General features: G+C 35.3%; 2 protein-coding genes and 1 long non-coding RNA gene across 4 annotated transcripts; 1 reads left to right on the forward strand and 2 right to left on the reverse strand.

The window, feature by feature from the left end:
* Positions 1-550: 550 nt before the first annotated feature.
* Positions 551-8318, reverse strand: LOC144359988 (cytochrome P450 20A1-like). Its single transcript, XM_085500769.1, has 11 exons — positions 8178-8318; positions 6820-6866; positions 6094-6263; positions 5567-5712; positions 5097-5264; positions 4878-4941; positions 4095-4271; positions 3777-3900; positions 3426-3540; positions 2960-3024; positions 551-1468 (listed from the first exon to the last, which is right to left on the reverse strand). Exons 1-11 carry the CDS (start codon positions 8262-8264, stop codon positions 1216-1218), a joined length of 1416 nt encoding a protein of 471 aa, XP_085356895.1. The 5' UTR covers positions 8265-8318; the 3' UTR covers positions 551-1215.
* A 198-nt stretch (positions 8319-8516) lies between these two features.
* LOC144359987 (uncharacterized) lies at positions 8517-9393 on the forward strand. The gene is made up of 2 exons (XR_013422116.1): positions 8517-8608; positions 9230-9393. It is a non-coding gene; the product is annotated as an uncharacterized LOC144359987 (long non-coding RNA).
* Positions 9394-15156: 5763 nt separating this feature from the next.
* LOC144359983 (cytochrome P450 20A1-like) lies at positions 15157-24462 on the reverse strand. Of its 2 annotated transcripts, XM_085500127.1 has the most exons (12): positions 24322-24462; positions 22964-23010; positions 22238-22407; positions 21711-21856; positions 21241-21408; positions 21022-21085; positions 20239-20415; positions 19921-20044; positions 19389-19503; positions 18925-18989; positions 17236-17492; positions 15157-16228 (listed from the first exon to the last, which is right to left on the reverse strand). In XM_085500127.1, the coding sequence occupies exons 1-11, from the start codon at positions 24406-24408 to the stop codon at positions 17240-17242; spliced, it is 1416 nt and encodes a 471-aa protein (XP_085356253.1). In that variant the 5' UTR covers positions 24409-24462; the 3' UTR covers positions 15157-16228; positions 17236-17239. The 2 variants fall into 2 exon arrangements, with proteins under 2 accessions (XP_085356253.1, XP_085356252.1); XM_085500126.1 differs by lacking the exon at positions 15157-16228 and having other exon boundaries at positions 16879-17492.
* Between the last annotated feature and the right edge of the window lie 4 nt (positions 24463-24466).

Genomic DNA, 24466 nt, shown 5'->3' on the forward strand with positions numbered 1-24466 from the left:
TAATAGATTGTGTGAATACTGTGTTGAACGCAATCAACTTTATGTTGAAGACGAATATCATTTTAGCTATTTGCCATCGTTATCAACGTATTAGAGCAGAATTGTGCCTCTATGGTTTCGCACCAATCCCACTTACAACAAATTTATCTCGCTCATGAATTTAAGAAACGATTGTAATTTGAAATCAGTTAGCGAGTTGTGTTTATTTTGTATGAAAAGCAGAACTTGAATGATTTGTTTTTCTCTATTGTTACAATTGTTAAGTGAAACTGTATTTGCTCTTTGCAATAAATATACTATACTACACTACATCATCATTTTGTGCCTGAACCTGCTGCATGATATTATCACTACCCTCATCATAGACCCCCTAAAATATCAGTAAAGATTGTGTACTTACTACCTGGGCTGTTCCCAAAGCCATCGCTCGAATTGAAAAGAAAAGGTTGTCCATAAGCCTAGGCAAAATAGGAGGCGTTGTATACATGGCACTTTATATCCACTTTATCTCCCAATCAGATTGGTTGTCATATTGATTTTCACCGACACATTTTCAAAACATTTTGTCATTTATTAGTATTCATCCTTCATTGTATATACAATACACAACAAAATTTCTTTTAGTCTTAACTATCAGAAACGTTAGTTAGTATGTCATTTCAAGAGGAGGTTATGCTGACAGCTCGGAAACAGACACAACAATATACCTTCCAATATCCATTATCTACACAATAGGCGATATCAATTTAGCATGATGTATAATCATGAACACTTAAATGGGAGTCCTGTCAATTCGTGCCTTCCCATGCACCCCAGCTTTGGATCAATCATCGCTGTAGTCCACTTGGTACACCGGTTATTATGCATATTAGTCATGTACAGTAAAGGTCGTATGTTTATTTATCACAATGATTGTTTATTTGTATATGATTGGTTGTACACAACAAACTATGTCTGTCAAACACATACCATGTTAGATGTTAGTAGTACGTTATTTTAAGACTGTTAAAAGCTTGTTATATCTGATGAATCTATTTGAAAATATAAACAATCGAATCACTATCAAATAACTTGATGTATATATATATATATATATATATATATATATATATATATATATATATATATATATATATATATATATATATATATATATATATATATATCCCACTATAAACCTAGTATGTAAGCAGGTAATTCAACATGTTTACATAATCAGTCTCTTTTTGTAACTGTAACCCAAATATCGTTACTCGGTATTGTAACGAATCCATATTTCCTCTCAATGGTTTGCCCTTCTACCATTTGAAATTTAAACTTTCTACACAATGTAGCTAAGAATACAGCGCCCTCTGCATAAGCAATACGATACCCAGGGCATTTTCGTTTTCCAGCAAAGCCGAATGGTTGGAATGAAAATGGGTGACGTGTACTGGCATTTTCGTGCAAAAATCGTTCTGGAATGAATCTGAGAAAATAAATAAATATACACTTTATGATATGGTATGGTATCAAACTGTGAAGTTAATTCCCTGTCGTATACAATTTAAGAGCATGTACAGCATTTTAAATTTATTGTAGGCACAATATAACAATTTAACTTGTACAAAACTCATTTATTTAAATTAGTATACATGGTTGTTTAAACACACATAACATATCTTCAGACAGCAGTTTGTGTCAACGGCGGGAGAGTGCAGGTTGGTTGATGTTGTGTGTGTGTTTGTTGTATGATAATTACTCGTACATTTTAATTCCTTTATACGATGCATGTCACATGGTACGGGCCGATGACTTTAAATATTCTATAATAATCAAGGTTTTAATTTGTGTACAAGAATTTTCAATAAATTGAAATTATATATATATATATATATATATATATATATATATATATATATATATATATATATATATATATATATATATATATATATATATAAATCTGTTTTATTCGTTTAAAAGATTCCTCTCATTAATAAATAGCGCACTCACTCCACAATATTTAGAATGAGTGGTTGGTCAAAAGTTTGATGAGTCAGGTGCATCTATTGGCTAAGCTTGTTGTACATAGATGCAAATGAGTATAGGAACCATTAATGCTGTAGGGTGTACTGGGAAGGCTGGAGGATTTCATGTTTGTAATGACTGGTTGTAATGCGGTATCTCGTTGTTTTCAAGATGCAGCCTGATATTTGTTGCTTTCTTGGTTGTTCAATTGTGGCTAAAATTTGTGTGGTGGGTGGAAGATGTGTTTATTGTTTGTTGAGTCATTGTTTAGACACCATGCAGCTTGAAATGGTATGGTCCAAATCCAAATTCGATATGGTGGTGTTGAATATCTGTGCGATATGGCAGTGTCATCTAAAAACCACGCATCAAAATGATTTCTGTTTATTTATTTACTGTTGTAGATCCTGAGAACTAGCCATTGAATATGATGTCGGGAATAAATGGTTTTCTGAACAAGCTTTATTAATTATTGCTGGCAATATTTCAGTATGAATTGGGAGCAAACTGTGACACCAAATCTAGTCGTTGTATTGTTATGCTTCTAAAATATTTTTTTAAATAAAATAAATTAAATAGAAATATTATGTGTATTTTTGTATGTGGAAACATGGCTTGCCCACTAAAAATATAAAGACGTGTGGTCTGCAGTACTTTTTTAAAAATTTTTTATTTGTGAAAAAACTGCAGTGTAAACAATAAAACACTCACAGTGCAAGGCTAGTTCACCAACATGTCTATTATCTTGCTTGAGTGTGAAAGTACATGGTTTAGTGACTACCTCTTATATTTTTAAATTTTAGAATTTTTTTTTATTTGGGAAGGTTTTTCTATAAAAATAGAACAGATTATATATATATATATATATATTTGTTTTCTCGTGAAGTTTGTCTAAAGTAAATCAAATGCTGTTACTATTTAATTAGTATTCAACCAATATATCGTATACCTTTCAGGCTCAGGCCATATTTCGTCATCCATTTGTACAACACCCAATGCATGCACCACAGGTGTCTGCAAATATAATAAAAAATGGTATCAGGAATAAAATGTTTATCTTAACAACTTTTGAAATGTGCTCTATTTGTAAAACAGAAATCAAAATCCAAAACCAGTAGGACAATATTACGGCCGTCAAGCCTTGCAAACAAGGAATGATCACGTGTCTCGAAATTTTAGCACCTTTTCAAAACTTTCTGTAAGTAAATATGAGTCTACGATGGCATTAATATTCGCTGTGACTAGATTGGTGGTATGACGATAAGAATCTATCACTAAATCCGCGAGTTTTGATTATTGTTTTTTGTTTTATCTATCAAATAAACCAAAATTATAATAATGTAATGAGGAAGATCGTTATATTATATAGAGCAACACACTATTATTGAGTATAATGCCAGTGTTGAAATACTTACCCCTTTTGGAATGGTATAGCCCTGTACCACCATGTCTGCATTCATATTGACCCTGGCTGCAAACGGTGCCAACACAGAGCACCTGATGGACTCGTCAAACACACATCTCATGTATCTATGCAATATTATGAGAAAGTGTTATACATTAACATTTATAGAGCGTGAAGCTGTGTCATTATCTTAATTTTATGGCAGAAAAAACTACATGAACCGAATGTCAGTTCATATACGACTATTGAGTGAATAAAATCACTAAAGTTTATAGCCAAGCTACAAATACACTGTATTACTATATGGAGTATATAAACGTCACAATCGACGTTTACATTATGCGAACTTGGTTTAATTTACTTTAGTAATTCCAGGTTTACATGGTTTACTTGTTCGTCTTTGCCAATAACTTCGATTATTTCCTGGTATACTTTTTCCTGCACTTCTTGATTTTCACACATGTAGTATAATGTCCACACCATCACTGCGGACGAATAGAAAATTATTTCACTAAAACTAAAGAACAAAATCACGACCAAGAATCAATGTACTATGTATGACTCTTAAATAATTTGTTTTAACCATTTATGAATTACGTTGAATATGTTTGAGTGCATCTCTTGAAAATATGTCTGTCACAAGAAAATAGAATTGAAATACTATCACAAAGGCACTAACTGAAAGCTGTAGTGTGATAGCCTGCAATGAAGAAGCCTGTAGTATCTGATATAAGCTCTTCTTCGGACGATGATTTTGCCATCAAAACATCAATAAATGTCCAATCGTCATCACTTGGTGGGTTATCTCGTCGATGTTGAATCATGGCTCGCATAAAATCATGCCATGCCTCCAAAGCTGTAAAATATGATGAATGCAGTTATTGATGATAATGCCTGTTTTTCGCATCGGCTGTGTTCATATGTCAGACGGCCGTGTCAACATATTAACAAGCAAGTTAAGTTCTACAAAGCTGTTCATGAGATGAATGATACGATTATATTGATTTGAGGGGCTTAAAGCGTTACTTTATGGGCCCACATACGATCTAAGATCCACGATAAAGGCCATATATAGTCTAGTAAGTAGTGTTCACACAAAAGGCCATTGGAACATCTGTGACTATACACATGTAAAGCCAACCCTCCGGGAATTTGTTTCCTTTAGGCCGGCACAGATCACATCACACATTATATTCAACTGAGATGGGTATTTGTTTTATATTAATTAAACAGAAACAACAGAAACGGAAAATGTATTCGAAGAATAAAAAAGCATACATACTAATCGTACTACTGCAAACCACATAGAATAATGCGGTTAAAAAAACGAGTAATATCTTAACCAAATATTATAATGTAATACAATAATTTAAAGACATAAAATATATATCATAGGTGTTGATCATTGCATGTATAACAAGCTATGAAGTTATCACTTAAATTCCCGATAATAATTTATTACCTTCAGCGAATCTCTGCCCAGCTTCAGTGTTTTTAGATATGTCCTGATTCAAAATGGCCATTGTCTGAAATAAACCAATTTTCAACTATTTATACAATCACCAAATAACTACTCAATACATTTGCACTAAGAGAATGTACTGATGATATGAATTCTATTATATACATATACCATTATAGCACCTCAAACCGTTACCTCAAACTTCGCTGGTGTACTTACGGTTTCATAGTGACGTAACATGGTGATAGCTTTTTCGTCATCTTTGAAGAAATCTCCATACGTAGCATGACTTAGAGCTTTCAAAACCAACAGAGACATGTATTCAGTTATATTAACGTGTTCATCCGACGCCAGAGATTCAATCTTCGCAGCAACCGCATCAGTAGCCTGTCAATAGAGCATACCAAGTATCACAGTATACATTATAAATATTTCAATAAAAAGTCTTATTTATCTTGATATGGATGAGCAGTTAATGTTTGGATATGGGATTAACCATTAAAACCTGCGAATAATTACGAGTGGTCAGAATATAATTACAAGTAATTAAACATTTCAGGTTGAAAAATATTCAAGATATCAAAAGGACTGTATTCCGTGATGCATATTGCAAGTTAGTATTCCATGATTATTAGGGCAAGTTAAGTTATTATTACAGCGCACTTTGAATAACACAAAATCGCACTTACTTCCTGAAACTTGTTGTAGTAGTTTTTAATCGCATCATAACTGAACAGTTGGTCGTAGTCATGGCGACGCCGTTTGCCATCTTCTCCACTTGCATACTGTATACTTTCTTCTCCAAATAAGGGTTTCATAAATTCGAACAGTACAGCTGTGGAAGTGTTTTATTCATATGAATGACAACAGAACAATATTACATCCGCAGTAGGGATTCTACAGTTGCAGATAATATAACTGTGCAATAAACTTTTGAACAAGTAAACATAGTAAATGTATCGGGCATGACCGGATTAAGCAGATATACATTATTATATTAGCATGAGTTAAAAATTAAAATGCACTATTCTTATCGTTCGAAATCACAGTCACATGACGCACATATTCATGATTGCAAAACTAGCACATGAACGTCACTCTAACCCATTAATCTATAATATTACATATTTACATAATTTTGTTAGAGGGACTTTTTTCAAACACGGCGTATCTCATGGACTATGGTGCTATAACTGACTACATAGCACATATTTACCTGGCCTGTCAAACAGTTTATTCGTATCTTTAAACGCTTTTGCGGACGCCAGACTGACAAAATGCGTTTTTCCATACCAAAATGTTGCTACGTGACCATATTTGGTATGGAGTTTTACCAGAAACTCGTGGAAACTACCAGCAGCTGTGATATCCGGCATGTTACCATCTCTGAAATGAGACAGCACGAATGTGTAATGTAGTAATCATTTTTGTATTTGCATGATGCAGCTATTAAATATTCCAAATCATATTAACATACCGACTAACAAAATATCCACATAACGGCCCAATAAGTGTAGTCCCACGTGTAGTTGATCCCACAATCTAAGGCTTCTCAACATTTGTGAAAAATTATCATATATCACATGATAATGCTCATTGGTTTAGTATGTAAAATCATGAAGCTATGTCACTATGAGATGGCATATTCTTTTGTGTGTACAGTGGCGTAGTTTGAGAACTTGATCTAATGGGTTTTTTTACAAAAAATTCCATTTTCAGAACGGTTCCATAGAATACAACGTGTAAGTTGTAACCACATTTTTAATTTCAGAACAACAACTAACCCATCCTTCACAATATATGATTTTTAAATGTCTCCAGTCTACAACATGAGATATGGCACAATACCCCTACCATAGGAGCCTATGGTAAACGCATTGATTATTGACATAGTTTTTTTTTAACTTATTGAGAATGTATTATGAATCAGAATTCTACTTACTCAGTGTTAGTTGAATCCATGCCTGGTATTCTAGCAAGCAGTTGTTCCTACAATTCAACGGACATTATAGTGTCTTAAAATTGCACACACCAAAATAGTACAAATAAATTCCGATAACTGGTATTCACCATGTTCCGCATACTATGTTTCTATAAATGTCAGCGGACAAGAATCTTATGTTCCGTTTATCCCATATATCCGTCTCACAGCTCAACTAACGTCCCAACTTACAAAGTTGCATATGTAAATTTGTCAGTGTATTTATTCTAAGTTTATTCACAGATATATCCCTGCCGATATGCTGAAAGTAATCTATGAAATATAAATATGATGTATCCAATAATTACAATTACCGACCTATTATGACCATCACGATAGTCATATTAAAGCCGATAAATATGAATTATGCATTGTAACTAGCATGACATTGAATGCAGTATGACCAAAAAAAATGTATTTACTTTTCAAGGAAGTCTTAAACTTAACACTTCACCCATAATTATTATGTCAGGTCCAGACCTGAAATCAGCTTTGTTGAGAACCCTAATACATCGACTAAATAATAATATGGACATTGGCTGTCAGCATCAGAGCTAATATTCTAAATAAAGTGTGAAGAGTGTGAAATGTATTTTATTCAAAAAGATGTTTTTCCTACTATCAATTGTGGTGCACGTAACACAATCCGTCGAACGGGATATAGTGTATGAAAAGTGTATCTCGATCTGGACCCTAAAATACATTTTATCTTGACCGGAATATTGTTAGAACGTCTTAGCGCACTAAATAAACTGACGACCAGGACTAACCCCCGATCAAGATTAAAAATATAGATAGGTATCAACAGGTATTAAAAAATACCTGAGATATATTTTTGATTCCTGCTTTGTAAATATTTAAGAGAAGAAAGACGGCATAACATTTTGCATTTCACAAACCTCGCGCCGAAGGCAAGACCATACTCGGGGGTCCAGAAGCAATTTTGAAATCTAGACCCTCTGAAACGCTATTGCCTGCATTTTAAGGGGCAAATGTTGCTGACACATTTTTTTCGAGGAGGCCATCGTGCATCTGACCCCCCCCCCCCGTGCCATCGCCATTGACAGTATTCTTACTTGTTTTGATAAGCGCACAGTAATTGTATTATTCGTTGCACGTATTCAATACATTGTTGGGTCTGTACTAGCTCATTTGCATATGTGACTACGATTGCCGAATACTCAAGTCGGTCGTTTAGAACCAATACAATATAGGGCATGTCATATTATATATTCACTCCTGTACCAGCGCGTTGTAAACCACAGACATGTCCTGGAAGGGAAATACATTGTTGTCAGTCGATTACAGCGTCTGCTTACCTGTTTACTTCCAAACAGTGTGCCTAGATAAAACACAGCGATCACAACAACCAATAGAACGACAGCAATGATGACGAGAGCAGCCATAATGCGATGCTTGAGTCAGATAATAGACAGAATCAGAATCACGACTTCTGCCACGAAGCGATGACGTCACTAAATAGTTGAACCCCAAGCGAGGTCATTTCTTCGATAGAAGATTATTCCATCTTAGAAACTTAAAAACGCTAGCCTTCGTAAAGTTAGAACAAGTAACATACTTGATAATGGAATACCAATAATGGCAATAAATCAGAAATATACTGCTTGGATAATGGCGAACTATTACAAGGGGTAGATGGGTCATAGACGAGGTCATGGTAGGATGGCGGAAGTCACATTGGTTAAAGTACAGTCCCTCTAGGATCGTGATTAAATGCAATATCCAGCATGTGAGTATCACTGAACAAACAACTGAAGGCATGTAGTTTTATGCTATAAAAACAGACGCCAAAATAACTTACAAAGATAGTGTACACGCATGACACAACCTACTTACACAATTTATGACAACGTTATATTAATGGACTATGCTAAAAGCAAATCAAAACAACGTGTATCGTTTCCCGCTGGTGCTTTTGAATGATATAAAATGCTTAACACGTATTACGACAATCAAAGAAATAAAAACGCTGAATGATAAATGTCGTCGAAATTGTCGACCCGGTAAATGAATATCGTTAATAAACAACAGACAACGACGTGGGTCTGTAGCGTAATTTGCTACGCCACTGTATTTCTCAATGAAACACGTCGTTTGAGTTGAGTTGTTACGAGTTGCATAGTTTCTTTGTTATCATTATATCTCTCCTGCACATCCCTTTAATTGGCTCTGTAAGGGTTCTATTTTCGGTAACGGATTTTTTGTCCGTGGTACGAGTTCTACGTACTACATCATCCTGGAAGCAAAGGCGTAAAGTCCATTACATTGATAGACTTTATGAATCTGACATCGGACAGAAGTTTTCCAACAAGTTGAGAAGTCATTTCAAAAAATTATTTCTGTGCTCTAGAACATGATGGAGATAGAGAAGAGCAAGATGATGTTGAAGTTACCTGGGTAAACATAGGAAAAGCATACAAGGATGCAGCTGAGAAAGGACAGGAGAAGAACAATGAATGGATTACCCCAGAGACTTTTAAGAATATAGAATAAAATTAGGAAAGCAAAAGATAATTTGTCTAGTGCCAAATCAATTGACGTTCAGTTAAATTATATTCCTATTTTTGAATGGCTGGCATATCTGGTGTAATTGCTTAGAATGGTATGAAAATTGGATAAATCGCCCTGTCATTGGTAGTTCCGGAAATTTTAAGTGACAAGCACAAATAACAGATTATACTCATGTGTTTATTCTATTGACATTATTGATAAAGCCATTTTAATATTTTGTTATTAAGCATATTTTATATCATAAGCATATTTTTAATCTGTAAAAATGCTTAGGCATATATAAAAACTGATATTGTTTAAAATGGCTGATAATATAATTAATACAATAAACTAGTACTCACATAGTGTGGTATATTAGCATACAGTTAAAAACAGAATTGTTCATACCCCAACTGAAATTTGGAAAACGACAGGTGGGTACAGAATATTTTGGCCGTGGTTGGATACTTGAAAGGTAAAAATTCTGAATGAGTTTTGTACAACCTCATTTGCATAACAAAAAAGCATATTACTTTATTTGTATTTTGACTCACTCAAAATTATTCACACCCTTTGTTAAAGCATGGCATTTGGCCATATGCATCTGATATGCACATGCTTCAGACAATCTGCATGTTGTTTTGTTCACATGTAAAGATGTGTAGGCCAGTCTGAATAATTTCCAAGGTGGTAAGTGAGTTCTGGAATGCCATTGTTCTAAAGTATAAGATCAAGTGCAATAATGAAATCTTCCTCAGTTGTTATGATCATGGCGAAAACAAAGGAACTCAGCAATGACCTCTGCATGAGCATTGTGAATGCCCACAAAGATGGGAAAGGCTATAAAGCCATTTTCAAACTCTTCAGAGTGCTGGTACCCACTGTACAGTCCATTGTCCAAAAGTAAAAGAAGTTCAATACAGTGAAAAACATTGGCATTTGTCCGGACCCACGTCGGGACCCACTCGGCTCGTGCAGAAATCACGCTGTCGGCTTAGAAGATTCGATTTTTTGTTTGTTTACGTCAATGTAGCATTGCAAGAAAATACCGGTTGCAGCACATGAATATGCGTCGCCGACGACAGTTTGCATTCATTTCATTCATTACTACTGTATCCGATCATATCTATAGTTATGTGTTCACCACTGATTTTGGTTCGTGCCGAGCGTTCAAGTAGATCTAGACGTGAACGCCACTAATGTGTATTCGAAAGTGACTTGAAATGAAACTTGAAATGACACTTTTTTTCTAACTTTTGAAAGTAATGGTTTTAAGAAACATTAATTGCGTGTTTTAATCATAGGTTAATCAACAGTATGTTTATAAGTTCAGTCACATCAGACAAAACAAATATCACTTGGTGTCACAATGGTAAAACCTCTTTTGTTGTAGAAGTAACACACGTGATTATAAACAATGTATTAACAAACAAGTGTGAGCTCTCTTGGCTGAGTTCAAGTGCAGCCCCTTACACGTTTTTTTTTTCCAAAACATAAAATATGACGGAACTTCGTTCTATCATAGCCCAACTAGACTTTTTTTTATATTTTTGAAATGTCATAAATTGATCTAATAAAGACATACAAGAAGCGTGATGTATTGGAGTACGTCTTGGGGTACATCAATCTTCAAGCCACGACTGTGTTTGTCGTTGATGGCGGGATCATGACGGGGGAATAATTGTACTTAATTAACGAGCAATTTAAAAGCAAGCTGTACGAGGGCGCTATATACGAATATGGAATAATTTTATTATATTAGCTAATGCACATTTAAATTGTAAACGGTTATACACACCATGTAATGATAAATATTATAAGGCAGTTCTCGGGAAACGTCAAAATAACTGTAATTTACAATGGGCGTACTCTGAGTACATGACGTGGAAGAACACAAGAATACGCCGGAAACCGTTAACGTAATGATCGGTTACCCAGCTGTATATATTGTTTTAGTTTCAACGTAAATTGGCGTATATTTTTGCATTTACGTTTCTTCCGTCCAACTTAATCAGCGGTTATTTAAAAATATACGTTATAAACGTTGAACAGAAATCTGCGGTTTTTCAGAAATTACCGTTGATTTACTTGGACTGAATGGACGACAAACGTAGCATCTCCGGCTGACGGTTACGCGACGAATATGCCACCCCCATAGTCCGACGGTTACGCGACGGTTACGCGGCGGTTTTACTGCATAACCGCTATGTAACCGTTGTGTAACCGTATCGGAAACACGCGATTTCATACCGTGTGAGTTACTAAATTTGAACGTTAAACAAAAATAAAAATATATGTTGTCCGTAACTCGTAGTTCTGTTAATTGTTAGTTGGACATCGAGTTACAATTTGGACGTGATTTTACAAATTGATGATTATAGACATTGATGAATACCAATTACTTGTGAGAAACTGAACAATACAATGCAAAGCGTATGTCACACATTTCACTGTTTCATGGCGCGTGATAAACAATAGACATGTCCTGAAAAGGGAATACGTTGTCAGTCGATTACACTGGCCCCTTACCTGTTTACTTCCAAACAGTGTGCCTAGATTAAAACACAGCGATCACAACAACCAAAATAACCACAGCAATGATGACTAGAGCAGCCATCATGCGATGGTCGAGCCATCAGAATCAGAATCACGGCGCTGTATCTGGCACGAAGTGGTGACGTCACTATGTAGTTGAACTCCAACGATTTGAACCAAAAGGTCATTTCCTCGATAGGCGATTATACCATTTTAAGAAAGTTAAACAACGCCAGCCTAAGTAATATTAGGTCGAATAACGTACTTAAAATAACATCAATAGATCAGAAAAATGCTGATTCGATAATGACGCCGCATTACAAAGGGTCAACATAACTCAGTAGATGGGTCATAGACAAGGTCATGGTATAATGGCGGAAGTCGAAGGTAATTGATTAAAGCACAGCCCGGCACAGTTCTAGAAGCCGTACCTACACACGAATTGGTCACGTCACAAAATACATGACCTTCGATCGGGGTCCTTTGCTCGGTATATAAGAATTGGTATATACAAATTACAATAAAGATACTTAAGGTAGCAGAATAGTTTTTTGGGCACTTTTCACATTTTTTTTTGAAAATCACACGAATAGCTCCCGAAGGCATGCTACATACATGGGTGTATTTATTTTATTGAAAAAAAATATCGTGTACAAGTAAACTGATTTTTTTCTAGTGTGCAAACAAATGGCCAAGTTTTTGTTTATCCAGTGTACACCCAACTAGTGCATCTCATTAATATGCATGGTTTACAAACATAACTGAACTGAGGGTAAATAGTTTTAAGTTGGGCCACTTTCTTTATTTGCTATTTACAAACAACTGATAAGATATCTGTTTGTAGTTTACACACAGCTGATAAGATGTGTGCACTGCTGCCTTTCTAGACAGGAAGTACAGCAAAGACAAAACAATCGCTTTAGAAACAACAAATTTTGAATAATCAAAAAAGTACATGAATGTACCACTTCAATGTAATTATATGTTAACAGAATAAAAACTTACAAAAAAATTTCTGTAATATTTTTTTCTTGGCTTTGTCATTGAAAAGTGTCTGACCACGGGGTTACTTTCTTAGTCCAGAAGTAATGCAGTTACATTGGGAGGGGGCTCCCTTTTACAAAATATGGTTGCAAACAATAAAATACGGCCATCTGTGGTGGCTATGCATTGCATGTAAATTCAGGCCACAAAATACATGTAAGGGTTGATCAATGATAAGAATATGCTTGGACCTGGTTTATATAATCCATTTTTCAGAGGAGTTTTCACCAAGTAGGCATACTTGCATGCTTAGGTTTTTCTAAATTCGTAAATTATGTTACATGTAATAAATCTGTCTGATAAATACTTGGTTGTTTTATCTAATGTACTCATGCGAACAAAATGCACGGCAACGAAATAGTAGCGTGCCCCCCCCCCCCCCGCCGACGTCTTGACATCGGATAGTGGACCAGTGTTTCACGCAAGGCAAGGGTTGACTTTTTCGTACGACTTCGGTAAAAAATAAAAGGATCATCTAAAATCTAGGTAGTTTTTATAGATGATAACTGTGAGTCCGGTTACAATTAAATTTTGAAGAGATTCATCTATAAGTATAAGACCTGAGGTTACACGGGGTTTGATTTTTAATAGCACAGGAAATGCTACATGCAGGCATACATCACTGAATCACATTTTACAATTATTATCAGTAATTCTTTAGTTTAGTTGTCATTCACTAATTATGGACGAGATAGTAAGCACGCGAAAATTTCCAAGAAAAAGAAAGCGAGGAAGAAAGAAGAAAAACATCAAAAGAATGATCACTCCTGTCAAACAAGATTGTGAAAGAGACGATGCTGGGTTCGTACAGAACGGATTTCCCCGTCGAAACCAGTGTCAGCCATGAAGTGGGCGAAGAAAGTTTTACCGTGACACTGGGAGTCCGATGAATCAGACTTCGATATAGTGGGTGATACTCCTGTTCAAAACGTTCGAGAGATGTCTGTATCTCGCAGGAAAATATTGTTAACTTCCGACGTAGAAGAAGAAAGTGAGAGTGAATGTCATGGCCGATCGTTTGAAGACGGCGAGATTCGACTCGTTGACATGTCACTGTTGAATGGCGCCCTAGAAAAAGAGATTTGTCAATTTTGCAAAGTATGCAATATCTCAATAGTGGAGCGCAGGCGTCACGGTCTAGGCAGTTGTATTCGATCGAAACTGAGCCAGCCTAGCTTCCCGTCATCTCGAAAGAAAGGAGCAGTTTTCTAAATAAATAAAAAGGCTGCCATTGGAATGCGAGCGATTGGAAAGGGGCGGTGCGCTCTGGTGAAACTGTCAAGCTATTAGGGGTTACCTCAACCAGTAACGGGTCCGCCCTTTCGCCAGTATGTACGAGCTGCCTCCAGGAGACTCCGAAACTCGTGGCATGCTTGAACTAATAAGTTTACAAACACAACGGCCCAAAAATAAATACACTGTATTTGCAAACACTTCAACTGCCAAGTGTAGTCTCTGTATTGTTTGTTACTCGCAAACAGAACCGCCCACTTTGCATAATCCAAGCTCTAATGAATGACGTCACCGTTCGTTATCAGCACAGACCGTCACAAAACTCCACAGCGTGAAAGAAAACGGCCAAAAAACAAAGTTTTTCACAGATATAAATGTCGGTTCATGATTTTTCTCGAAAACAACTTTCAAAGCATTTTATTTACAATTAGCCCATGTAAATTTTGCTGCTGAAACGGGAGTTAACGTTGATTGAAGTTTGAAATCATAAAAGTGCCGATTTCTCGGTGTTCGGTTTTTGGCAATTACCGTTGACCTAATTTTAAATGGCGTTTCAGTGAATAGCGCTACGATGTCGCCGTTTAGCTTTTCTTACTCTTTGATATGTTGGCTTCCAATCCGTATTTGCATATTTGCAAAATTCTATTGCGTTTTTTCACAAACCTCGCGTAAACCAACGGTATACTCTAACTTTAACACCAAAAAACGTGCTGGAAATTTGTGATTTTCGGAAAGAAAAAAAAAACTTAATGCAAAAAATAGTAATACGGATTTAAACTTCATATCCTTTACTTCAAAACAGTGTAAAGTTTTTGATCGCATGAATGACTGTAGAGATGACAATTAAAATTGTATTCACGTTAGTTAAATTATCAGCCCCGCTGATTTTCAGAATCACGTGACGCTAAAACAAACACAATGTTCACAAAATATTAATAATAGGAAAATACAAGTCAAGAGCTTTCCAAACATATATAGATTGTATGGTTTCTTGTAAAATTTATTCCGATTATAGGTGTTTACATTTTTCATGCAAAAAAACTATCCTGCTACCTTAAGACATTACACATAAAGTGGGTCATGGCGTTACGGGTGAGGAAGTCATCATTAAACACTCACAACATCACAATAAAACAGGGAAGTGGTTACATTATATGGCGTAGCAAACATGGAAAATGAAAAACCACCTAATACAAACGTCAAGGGTTCGAATCCTTCAAGATACACACTCCCTGGAACCGAAGCAATTGGAAACCAGCTATCGTTTTAGCTTTCCTGTTCAACTCATCGGAACATTGAAGAAGTTAGCAAAATGAACACTACTCAACGACCAGCATTGTGGCGTGGTTCACACGCGTGTCATCGAGATCAAACAAAATTAGCTTGAAAAGGCAGTGTGTTCGAGTCCCGCTCATAACTACCGTAAAAAACATAAAACAAATAAACTGAAATTCCCCAACCCATAACAAGTAAACAAAGAACGTTGCGAAAAAATAATAAAACTTCACCATGCAAAACTGAATGAATAATAAAATAACTTGCGTCTTAAATCGCCACCTTGCAGTGATGGTGGTATAACTGTTCCAACAAGTTATCACTGTATGTAATACTGGAGAGACTATGCAAATTAGCTGTGTTTATCTCTCGATCTTTTATCCGGATTAATAATATTAGCTTGGCCCCTTCTGGCGTTCTTTACGTAGGATGTAGTATCTGATGTGTCACATTTTACGTCAATGTCATAATTATTAGAATGCCAGAAAAACTGCTGTTTCAATATTCTGGATTTTTGACCAATAATTATCAACATCCTTGTTGCGTTAAATCCATTAGGCATAGCAATTCGTCTCGCTTCTCTGTCTGGTCAATAATGTTTTAGGGAATATGTTTTGAAATGATGGTACTCCAATTTTCGTCATCCACATAAATGTCATGTTAGTTAACATTATCACCATCGTCTACGTAACGCACCAGTTCAGTACCTGGTGTATTTCTGTTCCAACTTGTATCTATCGCAGTATGTAAGTCTATGCTGTAAGTCCTGCCACTGTAAAGATTAGGAGGAAGCACACTATCGTTACTATTATCACTGTTATACAGGTCATTTACATCTTCACTTTATGCCTGAATCTGCTGCACAACGTTATCACCACCCTCATCATGTACCTTCAACATTACAGTAGAGATTGTGTAATTACTCCCTGGGCTGTTCAAATACCCATCACTCGAATTGAAAGGAAAAGGGTGTCCATTAGCCCAGGGAGAATGGGAGGCGTTGTATACACGGCACTTTATATCTACATTATATCCCAATCAGATTGGTTGTCGTATTGATTTTCACCGACACATTTTCAAAACATTTTGTCATTTATTAACACTCATCCTTCATTGTATATACAATACACAACAATTCCTCTTTCAGTCTTAACTGTCAGAAACGTTAGTTAGTATGTCATTTCGAGAGTAGGTTATGGTGACAGCTCGGAAACAGACACAACAATATATTATCCATTATCCATTATCTTTACAATAGGCGATATCAATTTAGCATAATGTATAATCATGAACACGTAAATGAGAATCATGTCAACTTATTTGTGCCTTGCCATGCACCCCATCTTTGGGTCAATCATCGCTATAGTCCACTTGGTACACCGGTTATTATGCATATCAGTCATGTACAGTAAAAGTCATATGTTTATTTATCACAATGATTGTTTATTTGTATATGATTTGTTGTACACAGCAAACTATTTCTGTCAAACGGCATACCATGTTAGTTGTACGTTATTTTGATATTGTTAAAAGTTAGTTATATCTAATGAATCTATTTGAAAATATAGACAATCAAATCACTATAGCTGTAAAGCGTGCACTAAAGAAACTAAATAGTATATCAGTTTATAAAGCAAATAACCTAAGGCAATGTGTATAATTATCATAGGCATTCTGAAATATATAAAACGTGTGAAGCTTGAGAACAAATTTATAATATATATATTTATATATTCCACAAGAGACGTATTATTTTAGCAGTTAATTCAACATATTTACATAATCAGTCCCTCTTCGCAACTGTAACCCAAATATCGTTACTCGGTATGGTAACGAATCCATATTTCCTCTCAACGGTTTGCCCTTCTACCATTTGAAATTTAAACTTTCTACACAATGTAGCTAAGAATACAGCGCCTTGTGCATAGGCAATACGATATCCAGGGCATTTTCGTTTTCCAGCAAACCCGAATGGTTGGAATGAAAACGGGTGACGTGTACTGGCATTTTCAGGCAAAAATCGTTCTGGAATGAATCTGAGAAAAAAAAATATACACTATATGATATGGTATCAAACTGTGCAGTTAATTCCCTGTCGTATACAATTTAAGAGCAAGTACAGCATTTTAAAATTTATTGTAGGCACAATATAACTTGTACAAAACTCATTTATTTAAATCAGTATACATGGTTGTTTAAACACACATAACATATCTTCAGACAGCAGTTTGTGTCAACGGCGGGAGAGTGCAGGTTGGTTGATTTTGTGTGTGTGTTTGTTGTATGATAATTACTCGTACATTTTAATTCCTTTATACGATGCATGTTACATGGTACGGGCCGATGAGTTTAAATATTCTATAATAATCAAGGTTTTAATTTGTTTTAAATTGTGAACAAGAATTTTCAATAAATTGAAATTTTATATATATATATATATATATATATATATATAAATCTGTTTTATTCGTTTAAAAGATTCCTCTCATTAATAAATAGCGCCCTCACTCCACAATATTTAGAATGAGTGGTTGGTCAAAAGTTTGATGAGTCAGGTGCATCTATTGGCTAAGCTTGTTGTACATAGATGCAAATGAGTATAGGAACCATTAATGCTGTAGGGTGTACTGGGAAGGGTGGAGGATTTCATGTTTGTAATGACTGGTTGTAATGCGGTATCTCGTTGTTTTCAAGATGCAGCCTGATATTTGTTGCTTTCTTGGTTGTTCAATTGTGGCTAAAATTTGTGTGGTGGGTGGAAAATGTGTTTATTGTTTGTTGAGTCATTGTTTAGACACCCTGCAGCTTGAAATGGTATGGTCCAAATCCAAATTCGATATGGTGGTGTTGAATATCTGTGCGATATGGCAGTGTCATCTAAAAACCACGCATCAAAATGATTTCTGTTTATTTATTTACTGTTGTAGATCCTGAGAACTAGCCATTGAATATGATGTCGGGAATAAATGGTTTTCTGAACAAGCTTTATTAATTATTGCTGGCAATATTCCAGTATGAATTGGGAGCAAACTGTGACACCAAATCTAGTCGTTGTATTGTTATGCTTCTAAAATATTTTTTTTAAATAAAATAAATTAAATAGAAATATTATGTGTATTTTTGTATGTGGAAACATGGCTTGCCCACTAAAAATATAAAGAAGTGTGGTCTGCAGTACTTTTTTAAAAAAAAATTTATTTGTGAAAAAAACTGCAGTGTAAACTATAAAACACTCACAGTGCAAGGCTAGTTCACCAACATGTCTATTATCTTGCTTGAGTGTGAAAGTACATGGTTTAGTGACTACTTCTTATATTTTTAAATTTTAGAATTTTTTTTTATTTGGGAAGGTTCTTCTATAAAAATAGAATAGATATATATATATATATTTGTTTTCTCGTGAAGTTTGTCTAAAGTAAATCAAATGCTGTTACTATTTAATTAGTATTCAACCAATATATCGTATACCTTTCAGGCTCAGGCCATATTTCGTCATCCATTTGTACAACACCCAATGCATGCACCACAGGTGTCTGCAAATATAATAAAAATGGTATCAGGAATAAAATGTTTATCTTAACAACTTTTGAAATGTGCTCTATTTGTAAAACAGAAATCAAAATCCAAAACCAGTAGGACAATATTACGGCCGTCAAGCCTTCCAAACAAGGAATGATCACGTGTCTCGAAATTTTAGCACCTGTCAAAACTTTCTGTAAGTAAATAGGGGTCTACGATGGCATTAATATTCGCTGTGACTAGATTGGTGGTATGACGATAAGAATCTATCACTAAATCCGCGAGTTTTGATTATTGTTTTTTGTTTTATCTATCAAATAAACCAAAATTATAATAATGTAATGAGGAAGATCGTTATATTATATAGAGCAACACACTATTATTGAGTATAATGCCAGTGTTGAAATACTTACCCATTTTGGAATGGTATAGCCCTGTACCACCATGTCTGCATTCATATTGACCCTGGCTGCAAACGGTGCCAACACAGAGCACCTGATGGACTCGTCAAACACACATCTCATGTATCTATGCAATATTATGAGAAAGTGTTATACATTAACATTTATAGAGCGTGAAGCTGTGTCATTATCTTAATTTTATGGCAGAAAAAACTACATGAACCGAACAACGTCAATCATCGTATCCCTGAAGAATGGGAACCTGGTAGGTCGTTCTGATTCTGATTATTCTAGACTATACACTTAAGAATGCATTCACTGCACATTCAAGCTGTTTTTTGGAGGGGAGGGCATTGCGATGTGGCGTAACTGACAGTGCACCTGCTGTGATGCGTATTTACTGCAGTATGTCAGTTCATATACGACTATTGAGTGAATAAAATCACTAAAGTTTATAGCCAAGCTACAAATACACTGTATTACTATATGGAGTATATAAACGTCACAATCGACGTTTACATTATGCGAACTTGGTTTAATTTACTTTAGTAATTCCAGGTTTACATGGTTTACTTGTTCGTCTTTGCCAATAACTTCGATTATTTCCTGGTATACTTTTTCCTGCACTTCTTGATTTTCACACATGTAGTATAATGTCCACACCATCACTGCGGACGAATAGAAAATTATTTCACTAAAACTAAAGAACAAAATCACGACCAAGAATCAATGTACTATGTATGACTCTTAAATAATTTGTTTTAACCATTTATGAATTACGTTGAATATGTTTGAGTGCATCTCTTGAAAATATGTCTGTCACAAGAAAATAGAATTGAAATACTATCACAAAGGCACTAACTGAAAGCTGTAGTGTGATAGCCTGCAATGAAGAAGCCTGTAGTATCTGATATAAGCTCTTCTTCGGACGATGATTTTGCCATCAAAACATCAATAAATGTCCAATCGTCATCACTTGGTGGGTTATCTCGTCGATGTTGAATCATGGCTCGCATAAAATCATGCCATGCCTCCAAAGCTGTAAAATATGATGAATGCAGTTATTGATGATAATGCCTGTTTTTCGCATCGGCTGTGTTCATATGTCAGACGGCCGTGTCAACATATTAACAAGCAAGTTAAGTTCTACAAAGCTGTTCATGAGATGAATGATACGATTATATTGATTTGAGGGGCTTAAAGCGTTACTTTATGGGCCCACATACGATCTAAGATCCACGATAAAGGCCATATATAGTCTAGTAAGTAGTGTTCACACAAAAGGCCATTGGAACATCTGTGACTATACACATGTAAAGCCAACCCTCCGGGAATTTGTTTCCTTTAGGCCGGCACAGATCACATCACACATTATATTCAACTGAGATGGGTATTTGTTTTATATTAATTAAACAGAAACAACAGAAACGGAAAATGTATTCGAAGAATAAAAAAGCATACATACTAATCGTACTACTGCAAACCACATAGAATAATGCGGTTAAAAAAACGAGTAATATCTTAACCAAATATTATAATGTAATACAATAATTTAAAGACATAAAATATATATCATAGGTGTTGATCATTGCATGTATAACAAGCTATGAAGTTATCACTTAAATTCCCGATAATAATTTATTACCTTCAGCGAATCTCTGCCCAGCTTCAGTGTTTTTAGATATGTCCTGATTCAAAATGGCCATTGTCTGAAATAAACCAATTTTCAACTATTTATACAATCACCAAATAACTACTCAATACATTTGCACTAAGAGAATGTACTGATGATATGAATTCTATTATATACATATACCATTATAGCACCTCAAACCGTTACCTCAAACTTCGCTGGTGTACTTACGGTTTCATAGTGACGTAACATGGTGATAGCTTTTTCGTCATCTTTGAAGAAATCTCCATACGTAGCATGACTTAGAGCTTTCAAAACCAACAGAGACATGTATTCAGTTATATTAACGTGTTCATCCGACGCCAGAGATTCAATCTTCGCAGCAACCGCATCAGTAGCCTGTCAATAGAGCATACCAAGTATCACAGTATACATTATAAATATTTCAATAAAAAGTCTTATTTATCTTGATATGGATGAGCAGTTAATGTTTGGATATGGGATTAACCATTAAAACCTGCGAATAATTACGAGTGGTCAGAATATAATTACAAGTAATTAAACATTTCAGGTTGAAAAATATTCAAGATATCAAAAGGACTGTATTCCGTGATGCATATTGCAAGTTAGTATTCCATGATTATTAGGGCAAGTTAAGTTATTATTACAGCGCACTTTGAATAACACAAAATCGCACTTACTTCCTGAAACTTGTTGTAGTAGTTTTTAATCGCATCATAACTGAACAGTTGGTCGTAGTCATGGCGACGCCGTTTGCCATCTTCTCCACTTGCATACTGTATACTTTCTTCTCCAAATAAGGGTTTCATAAATTCGAACAGTACAGCTGTGGAAGTGTTTTATTCATATGAATGACAACAGAACAATATTACATCCGCAGTAGGGATTCTACAGTTGCAGATAATATAACTGTGCAATAAACTTTTGAACAAGTAAACATAGTAAATGTATCGGGCATGACCGGATTAAGCAGATATACATTATTATATTAGCATGAGTTAAAAATTAAAATGCACTATTCTTATCGTTCGAAATCACAGTCACATGACGCACATATTCATGATTGCAAAACTAGCACATGAACGTCACTCTAACCCATTAATCTATAATATTACATATTTACATAATTTTGTTAGAGGGACTTTTTTCAAACACGGCGTATCTCATGGACTATGGTGCTATAACTGACTACATAGCACATATTTACCTGGCCTGTCAAACAGTTTATTCGTATCTTTAAACGCTTTTGCGGACGCCAGACTGACAAAATGCGTTTTTCCATACCAAAATGTTGCTACGTGACCATATTTGGTATGGAGTTTTACCAGAAACTCGTGGAAACTACCAGCAGCTGTGATATCCGGCATGTTACCATCTCTGAAATGAGACAGCACGAATGTGTAATGTAGTAATCATTTTTGTATTTGCATGATGCAGCTATTAAATATTCCAAATCATATTAACATACCGACTAACAAAATATCCACATAACGGCCCAATAAGTGTAGTCCCACGTGTAGTTGATCCCACAATCTAAGGCTTCTCAACATTTGTGAAAAATTATCATATATCACATGATAATGCTCATTGGTTTAGTATGTAAAATCATGAAGCTATGTCACTATGAGATGGCATATTCTTTTGTGTGTACAGTGGCGTAGTTTGAGAACTTGATCTAATGGGTTTTTTTACAAAAAATTCCATTTTCAGAACGGTTCCATAGAATACAACGTGTAAGTTGTAACCACATTTTTAATTTCAGAACAACAACTAACCCATCCTTCACAATATATGATTTTTAAATGTCTCCAGTCTACAACATGAGATATGGCACAATACCCCTACCATAGGAGCCTATGGTAAACGCATTGATTATTGACATAGTTTTTTTTTAACTTATTGAGAATGTATTATGAATCAGAATTCTACTTACTCAGTGTTAGTTGAATCCATGCCTGGTATTCTAGCAAGCAGTTGTTCCTACAATTCAACGGACATTATAGTGTCTTAAAATTGCACACACCAAAATAGTACAAATAAATTCCGATAACTGGTATTCACCATGTTCCGCATACTATGTTTCTATAAATGTCAGCGGACAAGAATCTTATGTTCCGTTTATCCCATATATCCGTCTCACAGCTCAACTAACGTCCCAACTTACAAAGTTGCATATGTAAATTTGTCAGTGTATTTATTCTAAGTTTATTCACAGATATATCCCTGCCGATATGCTGAAAGTAATCTATGAAATATAAATATGATGTATCCAATAATTACAATTACCGACCTATTATGACCATCACGATAGTCATATTAAAGCCGATAAATATGAATTATGCATTGTAACTAGCATGACATTGAATGCAGTATGACCAAAAAAAATGTATTTACTTTTCAAGGAAGTCTTAAACTTAACACTTCACCCATAATTATTATGTCAGGTCCAGACCTGAAATCAGCTTTGTTGAGAACCCTAATACATCGACTAAATAATAATATGGACATTGGCTGTCAGCATCAGAGCTAATATTCTAAATAAAGTGTGAAGAGTGTGAAATGTATTTTATTCAAAAAGATGTTTTTCCTACTATCAATTGTGGTGCACGTAACACAATCCGTCGAACGGGATATAGTGTATGAAAAGTGTATCTCGATCTGGACCCTAAAATACATTTTATCTTGACCGGAATATTGTTAGAACGTCTTAGCGCACTAAATAAACTGACGACCAGGACTAACCCCCGATCAAGATTAAAAATATAGATAGGTATCAACAGGTATTAAAAAATACCTGAGATATATTTTTGATTCCTGCTTTGTAAATATTTAAGAGAAGAAAGACGGCATAACATTTTGCATTTCACAAACCTCGCGCCGAAGGCAAGACCATACTCGGGGGTCCAGAAGCAATTTTGAAATCTAGACCCTCTGAAACGCTATTGCCTGCATTTTAAGGGGCAAATGTTGCTGACACATTTTTTTCGAGGAGGCCATCGTGCATCTGACCCCCCCCCCCCGTGCCATCGCCATTGACAGTATTCTTACTTGTTTTGATAAGCGCACAGTAATTGTATTATTCGTTGCACGTATTCAATACATTGTTGGGTCTGTACTAGCTCATTTGCATATGTGACTACGATTGCCGAATACTCAAGTCGGTCGTTTAGAACCAATACAATATAGGGCATGTCATATTATATATTCACTCCTGTACCAGCGCGTTGTAAACCACAGACATGTCCTGGAAGGGAAATACATTGTTGTCAGTCGATTACAGCGTCTGCTTACCTGTTTACTTCCAAACAGTGTGCCTAGATAAAACACAGCGATCACAACAACCAATAGAACGACAGCAATGATGACGAGAGCAGCCATAATGCGATGCTTGAGTCAGATAATAGACAGAATCAGAATCACGACTTCTGCCACGAAG

This window comes from Saccoglossus kowalevskii, chromosome 6, assembly GCF_978046115.1.
Source record: "Saccoglossus kowalevskii chromosome 6, keSacKowa6.1, whole genome shotgun sequence".
In the NCBI taxonomy this organism is placed as follows: domain Eukaryota; kingdom Metazoa; phylum Hemichordata; class Enteropneusta; family Harrimaniidae; genus Saccoglossus; species Saccoglossus kowalevskii.

Bases quoted from the DNA above. Each gene is read 5' to 3' on its own strand.
- LOC144359983 (XM_085500127.1), bottom strand. From the start codon at position 24,408: ATGGCTGCTCTCGTCATCATTGCTGTCGTTCTATTGGTTGTTGTGATC. The intron at 20,416-21,021 runs GTAATAAATTAT...CATATTTTACAG, and splicing joins TGGGCAGAGATTCGCTGAAG to CTTTGGAGGCATGGCATGAT. The intron at 18,990-19,388 runs GTAAGTATTTCA...TTATATTTGCAG, and splicing joins GCTATACCATTCCAAAATGG to ACACCTGTGGTGCATGCATT.
- LOC144359988 (XM_085500769.1), bottom strand. From the start codon at position 8,264: ATGGCTGCTCTCGTCATCATTGCTGTCGTTCTATTGGTTGTTGTGATC. The intron at 5,265-5,566 runs GTAAGTGCGATT...CTCTATTGACAG, and splicing joins ACTACAACAAGTTTCAGGAA to GCTACTGATGCGGTTGCTGC. The intron at 1,469-2,959 runs GTATACGATATA...TTATTTTCTCAG, and splicing joins ATATGGCCTGAGCCTGAAAG to ATTCATTCCAGAACGATTTT.